Source organism: Triticum urartu, chromosome 3A, assembly GCF_056163025.1.
Source record: "Triticum urartu cultivar PI428250 chromosome 3A, HENAU_Tu73, whole genome shotgun sequence".
Classification (NCBI taxonomy): domain Eukaryota; kingdom Viridiplantae; phylum Streptophyta; class Magnoliopsida; order Poales; family Poaceae; genus Triticum; species Triticum urartu.
Window position 1 is genome coordinate 80,859,971 of NC_141875.1, and position 20,235 is coordinate 80,880,205.

Below are 20,235 nucleotides of genomic sequence, written 5' to 3' on the forward strand. Positions count from 1 at the left end.
TAGTGCCCTTCAAAAGTTGGAGTTTGTAAGCCACTCAGCCAATGCGTTGCAATATCCAGAGTGCCCCATGTTATTTGGAGTGAGCTTTTGTCCATTCATTAACCCAAAGTTGTTTCCCTGTTGCATTTTTAAGATACACCATGTCTCCTTCGTTGAAGGTGCGCTTAGTTTGTTTTAGTATGCATATTTCTTTATCAGCTTGTGTCAAGTTTTACTACGTAGTTATTCACAAAAAAAATTACTACATACTCCCTCCGTCCCATAATATAAGACACTTTTTGACACTACACTAGTGTTAAAAACGTCTTACATTATGGGACGGAGGGAGTAGTTTTAAGCATATCATCCTTATCCTTCATGGTCACATGTGTGTCAGGAGAGATGTTCCAAGGAACAAAAATATCATTGACTTGAGGGGTAAATATTTATACACAACTTCAAAAGGGAACTTTTTATTTATTGTTGTGTAATATGAAGAGTGAAAGGATCAAGATGGACCTACAGGGGGTGAACTGGTCTCCACAAATTGCACTTGTTTTTCTTACAAGTTTAGACTTTGCGGAATAGAGTGTTTACCTAAATGTGACTACAAGGTGCACAACATACATGATGCTAGCAAGGTCAAGGGGCCAAAGTAAAACAGAAGTAATTAAGCACGGATGAGAAATATCTAAATGCACACGATTACAGAAGATGAATCCCGATAATCACTTGCTTGGGAAAGAAAATCACCGTTTGGAAAGGTGCTAGACCACCGAGGTTTCTCAACGTCCCAAGGCTCACCTTCTTCTCCTTGAGCATTCATAGCAAAACCATAAGGCCACCGAACATTTTAGGGGGAAATTGAGGATGTTACAAAAACTAAGAGCAAAACCCACGGGTGGCACCACCAGAGCCGGATTAGCCTCTTCGTCTGCTGCCCCACCGCCTGTGTTCCCTTTTATTTTTTGGGCTTGTTGAGCTATGCCCTCAGCAGAACCTTTTCATACCTTTTGTTGTACTACCTTGTGTACGGTGGTGTTGTGTGCGTCTGTGTGTTGTGAACTTTTGTTGGACCTTGTGCCTTGTGGTTTGCTTTATATATAAAGCGGGGCGAAAGCCTTTTTCGGTAAACCCACGGGTGGGCGCTAACTAAGGCCAGGAACATAAATGTCATAGGAAATAAACTCTGCATGCACCAACCAGTATGGTGTGATGACCTACAAAGCTACTGATACCCTCACCTAGCTGAATCATCACCCCAGAGCCAGAGTGCCATCAATCACATGGCTACAACAATTTGTAGCAATTCGCTATGAGTGTGCGTGGCCTAATTCAGGGCTGTGTCTGCCGGCGCCAAAAGACCTACGTACAGTTAATCAAGGCATCATATGTGTTCCATGGTTCGAGCACCGTCTACTTACACAGTAGCAGGCATCACGTTCTTCAGAGCGCAACGGACGATTTGCCAAAGAGTTTAAGACGACCAAATACTAGCCAAATTGCTCTCTTCAATGGTACAAATATACGGGGCGATATACTACAGCAGGTCCTTCAGATCCATTCTTCTTGTTGGCGTCAGATTCTGTCAACAATCTCAAAGCTTCCCTGCATATTTCAAATTATAGAATCATAAAAGCTCAGATCTGAATGCCTTTCGAGAACTAATGCATGGCTGGTTTTGCGTAAATGGACCAAACAGAAACAGGCACTAAAAATCACAAAAAGCATTAGCCACATTATTGATATGGAGAACACAATTTCCATGCCTTTAAATAAAGCATGGAGCTAAAGTATATTATCAAGTAGGCTACCTTAATGCCTCCCGATTCCAACAAATCCTGGCTTCAATTTGAGACCATCAAGAAATGAATCACATGCTTTTTCGTACTCCTGAAGATACAAAGCTGACTGGATCATCAAAAAGGTTTAGCCGCAAGATTTAACTAAGTGTGAAATCGTGATTCTTTATCACCTTTACTTGCAAATATGAGTAGCCTTCCAGCCAGCATGAGTCTGCGCAGTCAGGCCGCATTTTCCTGCACATATGGGCATCATTTAAAGCACCGTCTCTACCCAGTAGAAGCCGGCAATACCCCCTATTACCAATCAGGATTGCATCAAGATTTTCAAGGTCAAGCATCATGGCCTACAACCAACAAATCAAACAAAAAATTAAATTTTTTGACAAATCTGCATATAATCCTCAGATTTCTAGCATCATAAATGATAAACCACATATGGAGATTGTCTCAATGGAAACAGCTCAAGCCAAAACTGCTACCGCAAGCAGGTAAAAGTGGTGGGTAGCCTAGTTCAAGTTGAAAGAGAGAGAGAGAAAAGTGTTATCTGTAAGGCTGGTGCAGCAAATGTCAAAAAGTGGGAGGAATCTCTCTGTTCCCAATTGTTCATCTTCATCGATGCAAGGGACACACATCGCATGTCTTAATGGGCCAACCTTGGCTAATGAGTCTATGCACACATCCACACTCAACAAGGTAAAGCTAAAGGCTTTAACAACATACTCAAACATATTAATTAAGATTTGGAGATACAACCCAAAAATATAATAAGTGGCAATGTGACACGCTAAAGGTATTAAGACTTTGTATAACAGGGGCATAAGGAAGCAAATGGAACAACTAAGTTCGATCATCTGCTTGGCATGCACCGGCCACATTTTCCCATAATTAACACCATTCCACAAAGAAGTTACAATGCGTGGCACTTCCCCTAATAACCCAAACTAAAACCACTGTCATGAAACAGTGATCATGATCCACCATGGTCTCGAAGGACCGTCTCAGACGGTTTGCAGTGGTGAACGTCATATTAACCAAGATATGTGGTAGAATCAGGTACTCTACCAGGTCGAGGGCGTAGGTGGTAAGGAAAGGATGGAGGGGGCCGTGGCGAGGAACGGGCGCGCCGGCGGCTGGGCGCCGTCGCGAGCTAGGAGAAGGGCGGCGGCCGCTAGGGCTGTTGGCGGCTAGGGTTTCCGGCTCCTCAGGGAGCCGGGCAATAGGAGATAATATTCTTCTTATTGCTTGATCTGAAAAGAGTCTTACAACTTATATTTATAACTTAGATAACTTGCACATGAATTAACCTAAGATAACTCGTGGGCTAAGATTGCCCGATGGGCCTTCCATATGACAGGCCGGACATAACACTTCTCCCCGCCTGCACAAACAGCTCGTCCTCGAGCTGTAAGGTGGGGAAGCGCTTGCTGAACTCCTCGAGGTAATCAACCAGCGTCAAACACCTTCTCGACATCTGGGGCGGCCAGGTCGGCGGCGACGGCGTCCTCCGGAATGTAGTCTGCCACCTCCAGGTAGAAGAGTCGCGGGCAGGCGTGGCCAGGCTTGTAGTGTTCGTCACAGTTGAAGCACAACCCTTGGCGGTGACGCTCGAGTATCTCGGCTGGGGTGAGCCGGTGGAACGGGCATGCCGCGGTCGTGGCGAGGCGTGCCGCGGTCGCGGCGAGGCGTGCCGCGGAAGCCTGCGCAGGCCGATCCGGTGCGGAATCCGGCGAAGGTAGTGAGCCAGCGGCCCGGAACGGTGAGTCCTGCTGAATGGCCACCGCGCGGCGCTCGAATGCGTGGGCATAGTACATGGCCGTCTGGAGATCGGGGGGATCCCGTAGCTCGACGTCCACGCGAATATGGTCCGGCAGACCGCCCACAAAGAGCTCGGCGCGCTGGGTCACGGAGACGCCTGGCGCATGGCACGCCAGGGCCTGGAAGCGGTCGGCGTAGTCCTGCACCGTAGATGTGAAAGGTAGACGGCCGAGGGCCGCCAGTCGGCTCCCACGGATAGGAGGCCCAAAACGGAGGAGACAGAGCTCCCGGAAGCGCTCCCAAGGTGGCATGCCGCCCTCGTCCTGCTCGAGGGCGTAGTACCAGGTCTGCGCTGCGCCTCGAAGATGATAGGACGCGAGTCAAGTACGATCCGAAGCGAGCGTCCGCTGCCCTCGAAAGAACTGCTCGCACTGGTTGAGCCAGTTGAGGGGGTCCTTCGTGCCCTCGTAGGTGGCGAAGTCCAGTTTGGCGAAGCGAGGGGGTGTCGGCCCGCCGTGCCCGGGGGCGGCCGCAGTCGCCGCCGGCGCGTATGCTGGGTCAGGAAGCGCCGGGGCGTAGTTTGCCGAGCTGGAGGGGTGATCAAACCGCAGGGAGGGCGTCGGGTGTTCCGGCGCCGTGGAGTAAACCGGCCCCGGAGACGAGCCGGTCGCCCAAGCGGGGATCGGCGATGGTGACGATGGAAACTGCACCTGGTGTAGGGGCCGACCCGTAGCCCTAAGCGCGGGTGGTGGTACTGTCGATGGCGGCGGCGCCTGGTGGAGCTGCTGCACCGGCGCCTGCGGCGTGGGGGCCGGCGGTGGCGCCGGGAGAAGCTGCTGGGGCGGGCCCCCCAGCGGCGCGGTGGAGGCCGGCCATGCTGGCCACGGCTGTCCCGCAGCCGAGTAGTGCGGCAACAGCAGCGGCGGCTGGGACGCCCCTCCGTAGGTCGCCTGGAAGGCTGGGGCGGGCCACTGTAGCGGCGGCGGCCCGTAGGCAGTGGTGCCGGCGCTCGGTGGCGGGGGCTGGTTCCCGGCGAGGTAGAGGGTAATACCCCTGACCGCCTGGACAAGCTCCCGCAGGGTGCCCGACACCTCCTCGGGCGAGAGGAGCGGAGGCGGTTCCGCCGCGATGTTGATGGGCGCGGTGGTGATGGTGGTGCCGGATGCGGTGGTGATGGTGGTGCCGGATGCGATCTCCGCCATCGCGGTGGAAGTGGTCGGCGGCAGCGAGAGCGGGGTGGAGGTGGATGGTAGCGGCGGTGGTGATGGAGATTGGGACATGATCGGCCTGGTGTCTCTAGATACCAAATTGGTAGAATCAGGTACTCTACCAGGTCTAGGGCGTAGGTGGTAAGGAAAGGATGGAGGGGGCCGTGGCGAGGAACGGGCGCGCCGGCGGCTGGGCGCCGTCGCGAGCTAGGAGAAGGGCGGCGGCGGCTAGGGCTGTTGGCGGCTTGGGTTTCCGGCTCCTCAGGGAGCCGGGCAATAGGAGATAATATTCTTCTTATTGCTTGATCTGAAAAGAGTCTTACAACTTATATTTATAACCTAGATAACTTGCACACGAATTAACCTAAGATAACTTGTGGGCTAAGATTGCCCGATGGGCCTTCCATATAACAGGCCGGACATAACAAGATGAGACCAGGGTAGACCTGTGCAACGAACATGAATGTTCATCGGTTCCACCGTGGTGCTATCAGTTCCACTGTGGTGCTATCAGGGTCAGTGTGATAGGTGACGCTGCTCTCGATTACGCTAATATAAAAATCTTACAAGGCAGGCAATTATATCAGTGATGCCATGCTCAAAAGCAACTCAATTGTGTATGCCCACATGCTCGTCTGTGCTGGCACTAATAAGGACATTCATCAAGCCACAACTCACAATACAGTAAAGGGCGTAAGTGTCTATACACTTCCGGCCATGGTCTTAGGTGTGTCCATGAGCTTTGTGGTACACAATACAATTAACTGTTCACACTTGCAGTCCTCTCCTTGTAGGAAAATACGAACAAAGAAACATAAAGCACATCTATAGTTTACACATTTATCCAGAAAAACATCAGATAGTGATGCAAGGCATTTTAATGATATAAATGAGGAAACAATAGTAGGGAAAGAGAAATGAACTTCAGGAGCTTGAATAGTGCAATACCATACCGCATTGTAGAATTCTAATGCCGCATTGTAATCATCTTTATGCAAAGCTTTGTCTCCTTCTTCTTTCAACTCAGCTACTGACATTTTAGATAAAGGGAGATCCTGAAAATTCAAGTAAATAATGACTCGAGATTGCAGAAATTTATGTGCAAAGAATTTAAAAAGAACAGAAATATTTTCGTAGTTAAACATGTTGTAGTTTCATTCATTTGGTACAATTGCATGTTTTTGTAAACACGTAGAGTAGAAATTATAGTACCACATTGTTCACAAACCCCCAAACTCAATCGCACCGGTTACATCTGATATACTCTGATACAACAAGAGATACAAGATTTGGCAAAGCCAGCAGCAAATTTCTTTTAGCACAAACTCAAAAAAGTGCAAGGGATTTTTGCTCTCACAGTTCTCTCAGGCCCTTTAGATCAACTTTAGCAGATTCGGCATATCCCCCCTCCCTCCATAAACCACAAATATGGAGGCTAGAGGGGCAAAATCCCCACACTAGCAGATTCGCCATTGCTCCCTTTATCTCCATATAATTTTTGGAGGGCGCTCCAAAAAGAGGAGTGCAGCCTCCAAACCCAACCACTGTGGTGCTTTTTAACATTCAGCTGCCAGTGGGGCAGCATCCTCCACCCGCGCCATCCCCACCCCCCTTGACGATACGAACGAGCAGCGCCAGGTTGCCTTGGCACTCGAGCTCTCTGTCCACGGCAAGGACATCCGCCGCATCCAAGATGCCGAGCGCCATCGCTGCTGGACCATCCCCCTCGACGAGTCAGATTAGCAACACCAGGTGGAGCTCGCTGCGCACAGGTCCGTTGAGGACATCTGCCGGCACGGCGCCAACCGCCAGTGTGAGCTCCACTACGTGTTACACCAGTTGCATGAGGACGCCACCTTCGAGGCCTAGCGCCAACACCACTGGGCTGCCAGCGAGCCGCTGTCCTCCGACTCCGACGAGCCGCTGTCCTCTGACTCCAACTAGACAGCATAGGAAGGCAGCCGCAGTTATTAGCAATGTCGAATAGCGACATTGCCTATCAATCTAGTCTAGTGGTTTGAGTAAATGTCGCTTCTCGACATTTTAGTCGCTAAAATGTGTATAAAGCGACGAATTTTCGCCCAATATATTAACTAACTATTTCTAATCTTGTTCGAGTGTTGATCCAATTTTATGCAGTGTTTTAGTGCGTCCAACTCTGGTTCCTACAGTGCTAGGATTTACTGTGGCTACACCTGGTCTACTCAGTGGCGGAGGACGGGGAAAATCAAGGTAGGGCAGGGTTAAACCAGAGTACTCAGCAATTTGGATCCACGTCGCTTCCGGCTAAATGTCATGCTAAGAGAGTGCTGTTCAACCCCTCAAATTAAAGCATTAAAATAAGATATAAATTTTTCCAATAAATGTAGAAATTTTACCAATTTTATTAACGGGACAAATCAGTAAGTAAACTGGATCATGCCTTGCCTAATACAGAGTACTACCGGAACCAGCAACCTAGCAACTCTCCACCTCAGTAAATAATAGAAATTTTATAGTTCAAAAGTGTCAAATAAGAATTCACAAGAAATACTCTCAATGATGTCAATGATGAATATTAACTTTCTTGGTCTAAAGAAGTTCATTAAAAAAATAGCACTACAGCACACAAGTAAATATAAATCATAATCATTCGCAAAAAAAAATATAAATCATAATAATGTCAATGATGTTATTGCTCATACCTCGAACTTTGGCTCTGCCTTAACATGACTAATTATTCCATCAACGCTCAAATCATCTATAGCTGGAATACGAGAAGAAGTAACTTCATATAGGATCTCGGCGGCTTTGCGTGTACCAAAATATGCCGCCAAATGTATTGGCAAGTGACCAAACTGTTCAGAAAAAGAGAAAATTGAATATCACCAATGTATTTCCAAGGGAAATAAATTAACACAAGTCCAGCCACACGAAAGACATATAGACAAGAATTTGACCAATACTACTCCTTTCATGCCCAAAAGTAGGTCATAAGATCCGTTCTTCTGCGTCTAGTACGTATGCTTTCAGGCAATACACGCGTCTGCAAATAATCCAGCAAGTCCTTTTTGTCGTAAACTATTGGCTGTGCATCCTATGATGCAGAGACCAGGACACTAACTTATCCATTATCTAAAAAACAGGCAGCAAATTCCTAAATTACTTTACATTACTAGCATTTTTACCAGCATTTTTTTCATAATACAATGTTACCAAATTAGGAGGAAAGAAAATACATGTAAAATTGGCCAGGGCAAATCAACCAAAACTATTTCTATGTAAACTGTAGGAATGTCAAAAAAGAAATGTCAACTTCAAATGTATGCCATTAATCTTCAAGAAACTGGAAAAGTTGTACATGAAAAAATATGTCAGAAGGCATGAAATTGCAGTATTACAATTAACATGTCAGCATTAAAACTTCACTGAGTTAAATGCACCTGACCTAAGCTAACTATTAATTCGATATGACTGACTTCGTGACTCGTATTACCAAAGTTCAAAGATGGATGATGCATAGTTATTCAATGAGGTAATATCACCGGAAGTCATAGAACTTGCACTCGATGTTCAGTTTGGTGCTAAAACTTTAAAAATACGGATTTTTGGTCACCTAACTTGACATCGCGTGTAAATATGGTCACAAAAATACGCATGCAGACGTATCAGGGTGTATGACCCCACCTGTCAATGAGTGATGTTGCTCGGTTGACTAACTTTTGTGCAAAACACCCTCACATTTTATTTATTTATGGAAAAAGCCGACTGTTGTGTTGCATATAGGTACAAAAATTAACACAAAAAATGGGTGAGCAGAGACTAAACCCACGGCCAATGTTTACGACACAAGCCACTCCAGCCAACCCACCCTTCACTTTCGCATCTCATGTATGGATAGCAAACTTAGATTTGTTGAATGTGGAACTTAAATGACATTTTTTTTCCCGCATCTATGAGGAATTGGTGTACATCTGCAGCCCATTTAAACTATTTTACCGGTCCTTCTTTTACCAGAAATATGTAGAGGGGCGTACTGCTACAGTTGATTCCCTTAAGCAGGACCAGAAGTCATATTAGGTAGGTTGACACATTAAGATAAAATATAATGCCATCAACATAGTCTGTATCCCTAATGGAGCAGCTGGTAGGATTGCGTCCAGGTTTTTTTTCGTCCCACCACTTTTGTCCGGGTTTTTTTTTCGTCCCCCCTCCCACCTGTTTATTTTTGCACCACCTATCACACAACGAAATAAATCAGAACGAATCAGACCTTTCCATGCTGCCGCAAGTTATTAGGCTGGCTGTCTGACAATACATGTGTGTCTTTCCGAAGGGGGTTGCCATTGCCGGCTTATTTCTGCGGATACTACGGCCCATTTTGCACTTGCTATTTTTTAAAGATATTTGTAAAACATAATTAACAAATTTATGTTCCAAGAATATTATCTATACCAATATAAAAGACTCAAAGAGGCAGATCCAATTAATCTCAGCCATTAAATCATATCAATCCAATGATCTAGACTGCTTCAATGTCGAGCGCTCAACACGTTTAGCGTGCAGCTAATTTCATGCCAAATATAGTGCTAATCATATAATAACACGCAAATAATATCATACTTAATATCCGCATGCACTTAATATACTTCCAAATTAACGTGCATTGCACGTACACATTCACTAGTACATACAAGTGATTATTATTAGTAAATACAAACAATTAAATATACATATGCGTATCTATATAAAAAATATTTAGTTAAAGCGACATTGAAAATGTTTAATGAATCCAAGAAAAATAACACACTCGAGGCTTATATTTAAATTATGCAAAATGATGAGTTCAAACATTTACTAAATATTCAAAATTATTCACCAGTGTATAATTTTTACTCATGATTTATAATTGAAAAAATAAATAATTTAAATATTAGACACGATTGAATATTCATATCAATCTTTACATTTTAAATTATAAAAAAGTTGAACTCTAAAAATGTGAGAACATTTATTGAAATGTTTGTAAAGTTAAAATAGTATTTTAAATTTTAATTTTGGAAATATTTATTTTAAATGATACAGAAAAATTATAATTCATAATTTTTTTAATATATGAATATTTTTAAAATAGTACATGAACAAATTTAAAAGTAGGTTATATCGTTTGTATGTACAATATTTATAACACATATTTAGTTGTTATTTTTATTATTGTAATTATAGTTTACGTAATATTTACATATTTCTAGTACATTAAGACTAATTATTCACCGTAGACGTGTATACGTGTTGGTTGTAGCGGCTATAACGTCCTGTGTGCTACCCTTTGGTTGTTTGTTCGAGAGCTGACAGGCAGAACCCACTGCTCCACGGTCAATACATCTCAGTTTGTTATCCATACTTGAAATATGAACCTGATGGGTTGGTTGGTTAGCTAGAGTGTCTTGTGTCCTTAATTTGGGTCGTGTGTTCCAGTCCCTTCTCGCTGATTTTTTAGTTAATTATCGTACCTATATGTTGTACAGTGGTCGGCCTTTTCCATTAATTTTCGTACCAATATGCTGCTGTACAGTGGTTGGTTTTTCCTGCAAATAAAATATAGTAAGGTTGTTTTGTGCAAAAAACAGTCGGCCGAATGTCATCGCTCACTGACAGGCTGGCCCATACACCCTGATATGTCCACATGCGTATTTTGTGACCATATTTGCATGTAATGTCAGGTTAGATAACCACAAATCCGTATTTTTAAAGTTCTAGCATCAAACTGAACATCAAACGCAAGTTCTACGACTTCCAGTGATATTATCTCTTATTCAATGTTACACCCACATGTGTAAACAGCCAATCATGATGTGAACAAAATATACAATATACACAAGTGGAATACAAAACTTACTTCATCTTTAACATTGGGATCTGCCCCAGCATCCAGTAGGCACTTAAGGGCGTCAGTTAGGTCATGTCTTGCAGCAGCAAGCAAGGGGGTCACATTACGGATGCCCTTCACATCCGCACCAGCCTAGCATGTAACAGAATCATGGATGTTTCCTCTAAGTAACATGTGTCAGACTTTATCTGTCCACATTTTCGCTAATCTGGGATACATTTTTCAGCTTCACGCATAAGATATTAAGATGTAGCCGTACCTTTACCAGTAGTTTCACACATTTCACTGAGTGACTCTCGATAGCGATCTTGAGAGGTGACAAGAAACATCCTAGTATCTTGTTACACTAAAAAAGAAATGCAATCACTAGATTAATTTATCAGATGCATAAATAACAAGACAAATAGTGACAAAAAGATGGAACCATGCCACTGTGAGAATGAACCTTAGTGAATGAAAGAACAAAGGGGGAAGTTGGTGGTTTGGTGCAGAATTGCAAAAAAGAAAAAAGAGGATGAAAATGAACATCATCACCATGAAATTATTTGGCAGTGGACCATTCAGTACATCACTGGTCAGTTCTTCACTACTAGCCTTTAAATCCAGATGACAACCAACACCTTTTTTTCTGATGGAAAGATAACAATTCAAGATTTATGCCCTACTTGAATCAGTGGCATTCCATATTTTGGGTCATCACACCTGGAAAAGATAGGCCCAAGAAAGGAAAAACTATGACCTTGTCAGTTGTGCTGAATTTAATCATCTCGAACAATTCATCCTTTTTGTTAGCATGACCATAGCAGCAACCCCATGTAAGGAAGTTTCTGCAAGTAGACCTTATCTCCAATACAATAGGACACTAATTTCCAGTCATTATTTTTTAACCATCCTTATCAATTTGTGGGATTCATTCCCTCTAGACAAGATGCATACTGTTGCAGGTGTAAATGAAGTGATTTCTTATGTTATTTTTTTTATGATTTTTGCTTTTTAGATTCAACAACAAAGCCTTTAGTCACAAACAAGTTGGGGTAGGCTAGAGCTGAAACCCATAAGATCTCGTAACCAACTCATGGTTCTAGCACATGGATAGCTAGTTTCCACACACCCCTGTCCATGGCTAGTTCTTTGATGATACTCCAGTCCTTCAGATCTCTTTAAGGACTCCTCCCCTGTCAAGTTCGGTCTACCCCGACCTCTCTTCACATTATCAACACGCTTTAGCCATCCGCTATGCTCTGGAGCTTCTGGAGGCCTGCGTTGAATATACCCAAACCATCTCAGACGATGTTGGACAAGCTTCTCTTCTATCGGTGCTACCCCAACTCTTATCACGTATATCATCATTCCGGACCCGGTCCTTCTTTGTGTGGCCACACATCCATCTCAACATGCGCATTTCCACTACACCTAACTGTTGAACATGTCGTCTTTTAGCCGGCCAACAGTCAACCGCATACAACATTGTGGATTGAATCGCCGTCCTATAGAACCTGCCTTTTAGCTTTTGTGGCACCCTTTTGTCACAGAGAACGCCAGAAGCTTAGCGCCACTTCATCCATCCGGCTTTAATTCGATGGTTCACATCTCATCGATATCCCCATCCTTCGGCAACATTGACCCCAAATATCGAAAGGTGTCCTTCTGAGGCACCACCTGCCCATCAAGGCTAACCTCCTCCCCGTGACTAGCAGTACTGAAACAACACCTCATGTACTCGGTTTTAGTTCTACTAATCCTAAAACCTTCCGATTCCAAGGTTTGTCTTCATAGCCCTAACTTTCTATTAACCCCCGTCTGACTATCATCGACTAGCACCACATCATCCACAAAGAGCATACACCATGGGATATCTCCTTGTATATCCCTTGTGACCTCATCCACCACCAAAGCACAAAGATAAGGGCTCAAAACTGACCCCTGGTGCAATCCTATTTTAATCGGAAAGTCATCAGTGTCGCCATCAATTGTACGAACACTTGTTTTTTTTCGAGAAAACACAAAGTGATTTTTGCGTTTCATTGCATTGAAAAGGTGAGCGAGAGTACATGCCTCCTAGGAGGTTATATTTACAGAGTCCTAGCGCCTCCGACCAGTGGACATCCCAGGAGGCGGGCAAGACTACCCGCAGCCCCTGTGCCCCGGCTTTTGCCCAACATTTGGCCTCGTCTTTAATCCTATCAACTAGCGCATCTATCGAGGGTCTTGCATTGTCGAAGACGCATTCGTTCCTCTGTTTCCAGATCATCTAGGGGACGAGCAGTGTGATCGATTGCAGAGCTTTGCGTAGTGTAGGATGGGTTTGAGCCTTCGCACGCAACCACCAGTCCATCAAGGTGATTTCGGTGGCTGGCGGTTGGGCAGGTATATGCGCCCAGTCCAGGATGATGTGCCAGGTCTGCTTGGCGAATGGACACGCCAGTAGCAGGTGTTGGATGGTCTCCGGGTCTTGGTCGCAAAGGAGGCACCTAGGGTGGTGCTGCAGGCCGCGGCTGGCCAGCCTCGACGCCGTCCAACATCGGTCCTGGTTAGCAAGCCAGTGGAAGAATTTGACGCGGGGTGGCGCCCAACTCCTCCAAATCAGCTTCCATGAGTAGCAGCGTGTAGATCCCTGGAATGTGGCGGCATAGCAAGATTGGGTCGAGTATGTGGCGCTTGCTACCCATCTCCAGAGCAGTCGGTCGAGTTTGTCCGAGAGGGTGAAATGCTGTATCGCCTGCCGTAACATCAGGTACTGGCCAATCTCATGTATCCCGATGGTCCCCTGGATATCTCGGGCCCAAGTGTTCCCGTCCAGGCCTTCTACCACTGTTCTCGTCTTGCGTCGCTGCTTGGGGATGCATTGGTATAGCATGGGGGCTATCTCGCGGACGGATTGGCCGTTTATCCATCGGTCATCCCAGAAGAGTGATGTCTGGCCAGGGCCGAGCATCATAGTGGTGGATGAGAAGAACAGTGTGCGCTCCTCCTTGGAGAACTGGAGATCAAGGCCCTGCCATGCGCGGTCAGTGTCCGTGCGGGCGAACTACATCCATTGCAGCCGTAGTGCTAGGCCTGCGCTTTCCAGATCATGGATCCCAAGGCCACCATATTCCACAGGGCGGCAGGCGTGGCGCTAATTGACATGAAAGTTCCCTCCGTTGGCGACGGCGCGGCCGGCCCACAAAAAGCCACGCTGAATTTTCTCTAGCTGCTTCAGTGTCTTCTTGGGCGGGGCAAAGGCGAGCAGCTGGTGAACTGGGATAGCGCTCAGCACCGACTTGACTAGTGCGAGCCTCCCGACTTTGTTCATGAGCCAAGCTTTCCATGTCGGGAGCTGGGCGGCCACCGAGTCGACGAGGGGCTGTAGCTATGCAGCAGAGGGTCGGCGGAGTGTTAGCGGTATACCAAGGTAGGTGATGGGAAGCTCAACCACCGGGCATCCAAGTTGGGTGATCATCTCGGCCGTCGCGGGTTCGCCATGGAGGATGGTAGCTGAGCTCTTTGCATAATTCACCTGGAGCTCACTAGCTCGGCCAAACAGGGCTAAGATGCCCTTGCCACATCGTCCTGGGTGGTATGGTAGAATATCATCACATCTTCGGCGTAGAGTGAGATCGCCGGAATAGCTCGTCGGGGGTGTAGCGGCCGTACTATGCTGAAGTCGTGGGGGCATGAGGCGGCTAAGGGTGTCAACCGCGAGCACAAAGAGCTGCGGGGACACGGGGTCTCCCTGGCGTAGACCGCATCGTAGCCAGATTGTTGGGCCAGGTTCGCCGTTTATCATGACGCGGGTGTTGGACGTTGTGAGGAGGATCTCTATCCACTCCCTAAACCAAGGCCTGAATCCGTACTGACCAAGAACCTCAAAGAGGAATGGCCATGATAAGGAATCAAAGGCCCGTGTGAGGTCTAATTTGAGCATGATCCGCGGGGCCTTGAGTTGGTGCAGCAGATCATAGATTGCTTGACCAGAACAAAATTGTCGTGGAGACTCCTGGCGGGGATGAATGCATTTTGGTTGCGACTGACCAAGTCGCCAAGTCTGGGTGCTAGTCGGAGCGATATCACCTTCGCAAATATTTTGGCCACGAGATGTATCAAACAAATCGGGCGGTAGTCGCGTAGCTCGCTGGCATCAGCACGCTTGGGGAGTAGGGTCAGTAGGGCCTGGTTGAGCTTGCAGAAGCCTCGGCTTCACAACTCAAATAGCTGCTGGAATACGTCTAGGAAGTCTTGTCGGATGGTGCCCCAATAGGCTCTCACGAACTCTATCGTAAATCCGTCCGGCCTGGGAGCTTTGCGAGCCGGCAAGAGTTTGATGGCGTTCCATATTTCCTCTGGGCTGAATGGCTCGTCAAGTCCTGCCAGGTCGCAAGGCTCGATGAGGTGATCAAGGTCCAGCGAGCAGTCACGTGCGGCAGGGTAGCCAAAGAGCTCGTCAGAGTGGGCGAATGCTGCATGCGCCATCTCCTCCTGGACGGTGATTACATCGCCGTTGACGGTAAGGGCGTGGATGTGGTTCTTCTGCCGACAGTATGAGCATTGCCTATGGAAGAAAGGTCATGTTGGCATCGCCATCTTTGAGCGTGGTGATGTGGGCACCCTGCCTGGCTATGGTGCGCTCCAGGGAGGCCAGTCTGAGGTATGAGATCTTGAGCTTCTTATGTAGCGAATCCTCTGGAGGTGGTAGCATGTGATCCTCTTGAGCCTTGTCAAATCGTGAGATGAGCTCGCGGGAGATTGCCATCTTATCCCGTATGCAGCCAATGGTCTTGCCGCTCCAGCTAGTGAGCATGTGCGCTGTTGCCTTTAGGCACAACATCAAGCGACGGAAAGGATCCGGGTCATGGACCGAGCCCCATGTCATGGAAACCATGTCGTGAAACCCATGTAAACGCATCCAATAGTTCTCAAAATGGAAGCGTCGCTGCACCATGTACGTTGGCGAGCAGTCGAGCAGGAGTGGACTATGGTCTGACACGACGGACACGAGGCAAAGCAAGTGGCAGTCTGCGTGTGCGTCTTCCCAATCCGAGGTGCAGAGTACGCAGTCCAAGTGTACCAACGTGGGTGGCGATTGCTCATTCGACCATGTGAAGCGCCGCCCATTGAGGTATACTTCTTTCAGCATGAGGTCGTTGGTGAGGCGGCTGAACCGGCCCATCATGCGGCGATTCAGATTGCCCCTGCTCTTGTCCTCGTCACGGAGCATTAGGTTGAAGTCCCCACAGACCATCCATGGCCCGGGGCAGCCCGCGCACACGTCTCTAAGCTCTTGCATGAATGTGATCTTGTCCGCATCATCCCGGGGGGCATAGACGACCGACAGCTACCAAGGCGCGCCCGTGGCCGTGGTCACCTTGGCTGTGAGAGCGTTCATGGTAAACAAGGGATCCGTGATAGTCACGGTACTGCTCTTCCATGCAAGCAGGATGCCGCCGTGCGTGCCTTGCGCCAGGAGATACGTGTAGTCATCAAACTCGGAGCCCAGGGTGTCAAGAACAACCGAGGAGCAAATCAACGCCATTTTTGTTTCTTGAAGGCAGACAATGGAGGCAGAGGTGGTTACAATCAGCGAGCGGATCGCCGTGCGTCGGGCGCGCGCATTAAGGCCACGCACATTCCAGACAACAAGCCTAAGGTTGTGATCCATGCACACAAGGTCGGCGGGGGGAGGGGGTGCGCGTATGGCTCATGGCGCGCGTACCACAGCGTTGCTTGTCGGGACGGTTGCTGGGGTGGCCATGCCCGTAGGGATGTCGCGATCAACCAATGCGGCGATGGCTGTGAGCACCGAGAGTGGGATGGGTGCTGCAAATAGGTCATCATACACCTTCATCTCGGCCGAGGTGATCTTCTGGCTCGTCCCAACGATCCCAAGGGTGCGCAGGATCTTAACCTGCGATCTTCTTTCAGCAGTGGGTGGGGCCGCCGGTGGGGAAGCCGCTGTCGAGGCTGAGCGGCCTCGCCGCAGAGTGAAGTTGAGCGCGCGCCGCGGTCTTCTCCCAAGGGTAGGCAGGGCTGCAGTGATGTGCTTCATGGCGGTGGCCAGGAACTCACCAAGAGTCCAAGTGCGCGGTGGAGCAACGCGGCCTCGGGATCGACGTAGCGTGATCGGCGGGGAGGCGAACCGCCCTTATGCAGAGTTGCACGGGTCGTGATGCACGCTAGTCGGAGTTGGCATATCCTCTGGAGGGCCTGTCGTTGTGGGCGGATTGGTCGTGGGCTAGGCCGAAGGCCTTTGTAGTATTCTCACCGGGGTGTGGGGTTCTACCTGTCTGGTGGTGGGGTTGCTGCCACCGGTGGGTTGCACTTCCCCGCCCTTCTCGTCGCATGCGTGGGGTTGGTCGGGTGCGTCTGGCCCCGCAGCAGGTGTTGGCATCAGCGGGACATCTCTTTGTCCCGACAGGATAGCTGGTCCCTCTAGTTGGGAGTCTGGCACCTCGCTCAGGGCAGACAGATCCCTACAGCTCAACGGATCAGGCGAGCCAGGCATGGGGTTAGGCGTGGGGCTCTCTCGATCCGCCTTGGTTGCAGCAATCTAAGCCTGATTTGAATCTGGGGATGCTTCTAGGGTGGTTGACACCAATGACGGGTCGCTAGTTGGCACATGCGCCAAAGCTCCCACGGTCAAGGATGGGCCACCAACTGCCATAGTCGACATCGCCCTATGGGCCTCTGCGGTGTCTGCATCTCTGTGCTCCTGGTCCACCGGCAAAGCCCTCTTTTGCTTTCCTCTTCCCCTTCCTTTTCTGGCAGCATGACGAGGGTTGGCGGGCCCATGCTGACCCGGCCACGGGGCCATGCTGCGTCGTGCTTGCTGTACGGGCAGCGGTGCATCCACGGCGGCGGGAGTTGGCTAGGATGGAGCCATGGTTACCCCATCCGCGCGGACAGAGCGGTTGTCCGTGCACCAGAGGGAGGAATCCATGGCCATGCCATCCGCGTGGCCAGGGGTGGCGCATCCGTATGTCGGCGCTTGCAGCCACGACGATGCGCCCTGCCGGGGCCGGGGGCGCGGTCACGGCCACCATCATCTCGCGTGCCCGCTCCACCCTGTCCAACGCCAGGCTGGGCGCCGAGGGACGGTGTTCCGGTCGGCTCAACACGCGCCAGCGCGATGGCGATAGGGTATGTGAGCGTCTTGATGATTGGTTTGTCGAAGCTCAAGTGAGCGGGGATCTGCTCAACAATTTCCAAGATGGCATTGCGGCGAATGCTGTCAGGACAATGTGTGCGCCCTGCTAGCCGGAACGTGGCCAAGTCTGCTCTGGAGCGAGTGTTGGGGTGGAGGCGCTCAATCCAGCTGCTCTCTCCCAGGATGTGCTCGGCGGTGGAGAGGTGGCAAGCCTGGGCGGGGATACCACGAAGCTCATGCTCGACGCGAAACTCGAACTCATCGGAACCGGCGTGAGCCAGCTTGCTCCAGGGCCGGAAGGAGAGAGAGAAGCGTGGCGAGTTGATGAAGTGGTCTCCGTCCAGTCGGCGCTTGCTTGAATGGGAGCTGACTAGGATTAGGAAGTCTTCTGGGTGGTGGGCATGGGCGGTGAAGTCGCCGCCGGCGAGGTCGAAGGTGTCGAGTGGCACGTCGGAGACCTCGGCGGTGGACACATGTGGCCTATTGCCGATGATGCATGCAACCATTGCACGGCTCAAGACCGCCTCGGCCTCCTCCATCTCGACCGAGTGCGCCATGGTCACCTGAAATGGCTCCTGCATGCGTGCTGCCGACGCGACCTGCTAGGCTGCAGGCAGCAAGGGTGGCGGGGGCGGAGGAGTGGCCTGGACTGGAGCGCGCTCCCGAGCGGCCAGTGGTGGGGCGGGGCTGCGCGGCGAAGGCATTGCAGGAGCGCAAGTCACGGCCGGATACGAGGCATCGTCGGCACCGGATGTCGAGGGGGGTCCTTTTTCATTTTTTTTATCTTTTACCTTTTTTATTTTCTTTTCTATTTTAATTTTATTTCCCAAATTGTTTTAGTTTGGTAAAATATTCAATTAGCACCTAACATTGTAACATTAATTATACCACTGCCACAATAACTTTGGCACCTAGCTAAAATAGTTTAGTATTTTGTAAAATATATTAGAAGTATAACTAATTGTTTTGCTGTTGTTTTAATCACTTTAGGGTATTTCATTATTTTATAAAGATGTTGTTTCTCCACCAATAATATCCATGATTTATTTGTCACATTAAGAACATCTTAGTTTTGAATTTTGAAAACTTTAATTGTTTGACTTGATTTTAAATTTGAAATTTGAACGGGATTTGAATCATCGCAAGATTAACAACAGTAATCGTGGTGACGTGGCATCATTAGCGGAGGGTTACTGTAGCGTAACTATCCGGGCGTCACAATTCTCCTCTACTACAAGAAATCTCGTCCCGAGATTTTAATAGGTGGAGTAAGGGGGAAAGATCTGGTTACGAAATTCTAACGAATCTTCTTGATCTTGATTGCTCTTCTTGAAGTGGTCGATCCACTATATTGATGTCTTCATTTTTTTGCTTCAATTCATCAAGATGAAGTCGGCATGCTTTCTTCGGGGGTTCCATCGTACTTACAAAAGAATAAGGGGGGGGGGTATTCCGGGAGAACGAAGCTCTACAAGGTTGACTATCTGGTCGATAACATCGGGGAAGGTGGCAGAAAGTAACTCTTGAACTGAAACTTAAGAAAATATCGAGAGCAAAGTAATGAGTTTTCATGGGAAGTTTCGAGCGAGCAGGAAACCGTCTGATGCTTAAAACAGGGCGTGAAAGGGGCTCAAAGCAATCGGGAATAAGTATTGCGTGTGTTACCAAAATAGATCACTAGGAAGGTGGTCCGTGAATTACATACGAGGCCACGCACGAGGAACAACCTTGCGAACAGGGGATGTACAGGAGAGTTAGGTTTCGATCCTGTGGAACTGTGGGTTTTGGGCCCACCATGTGGGCTAATAGTAGGAAGAGGGGTGACGTCTTGCACGATCATGCAAGCAAGGCATGCCAGAGAATAACCGGTCAGTTTATGTTGACAACATCGTTGGTACCAAGGGTGAGGGACGAAGAGAACCATTTTCCTGCTCGTTGAACGAGGCGGCCCAATAGGCAAAGTTCTCGTCCATCGGTGGCTACCAGAATGTCATCAACAATAATAACATGGTCTTGCTGACAGAATTGTACAACGAGGTGTTTACATAAGCAGGAGAATATTACTTCTTAGATCATATAGATCACAAGAAAGGTTAAACCAAACAATGGAAAGGAAAATATGATTATCAGATTAAACAGAACAATGGAAAGGAAAATGTGTTAAAACACATGTTTCAGGGGTATTTCCTTCCCAAGGACAAACAGAGTATGATATCCGTGACAGGATATAATGTAGAAAACCCTCTAGGTAGGGGGAGAGAAATTTTCATGACATTATCCATACAATGGTGTTTGGATAATTGAGCAAGAAACAATTAGCATTGTGCTACCTCTTGAGCACTGCGTTGGATTTCCTTGAAGAGGAAAGGGTGATGCAGCAGAGTAGAGTAAGTATTTCCCTTAGTTTTTGAGAACCAAGGTATCAATCCAGTAGGAGGCTACACGCAAGTCCCTCGTACCTACACAAAACAAATAGCTCCATGCAACCAACGCGAT

General features: G+C 48.2%; 2 protein-coding genes and 1 pseudogene across 2 annotated transcripts; all 3 read right to left on the minus strand.

Moving 5' to 3' along the window:
- Window positions 1–1,384: 1,384 nt before the first annotated feature.
- Window positions 1,385–11,737, minus strand: LOC147978684 (uncharacterized). The gene is made up of 8 exons (XM_087514848.1): window positions 11,705–11,737; window positions 10,876–10,962; window positions 10,626–10,748; window positions 7,432–7,584; window positions 5,701–5,802; window positions 1,955–2,128; window positions 1,803–1,872; window positions 1,385–1,597 (listed from the first exon to the last, which is right to left on the minus strand). The coding sequence occupies exons 1-8, from the start codon at window positions 11,735–11,737 to the stop codon at window positions 1,491–1,493; spliced, it is 849 nt and encodes a 282-aa protein (XP_087370974.1). The 3' UTR covers window positions 1,385–1,490.
- A 102-nt stretch (window positions 11,738–11,839) lies between these two features.
- Window positions 11,840–13,554, minus strand: LOC147978685 (uncharacterized; annotated as a pseudogene).
- Window positions 13,555–15,147: 1,593 nt separating this feature from the next.
- Window positions 15,148–15,882, minus strand: LOC147978686 (uncharacterized). Its single transcript, XM_087514849.1, has one exon. The coding sequence runs from the start codon at window positions 15,880–15,882 to the stop codon at window positions 15,148–15,150; it is 735 nt and encodes a 244-aa protein (XP_087370975.1).
- Window positions 15,883–20,235: the final 4,353 nt, after the last annotated feature.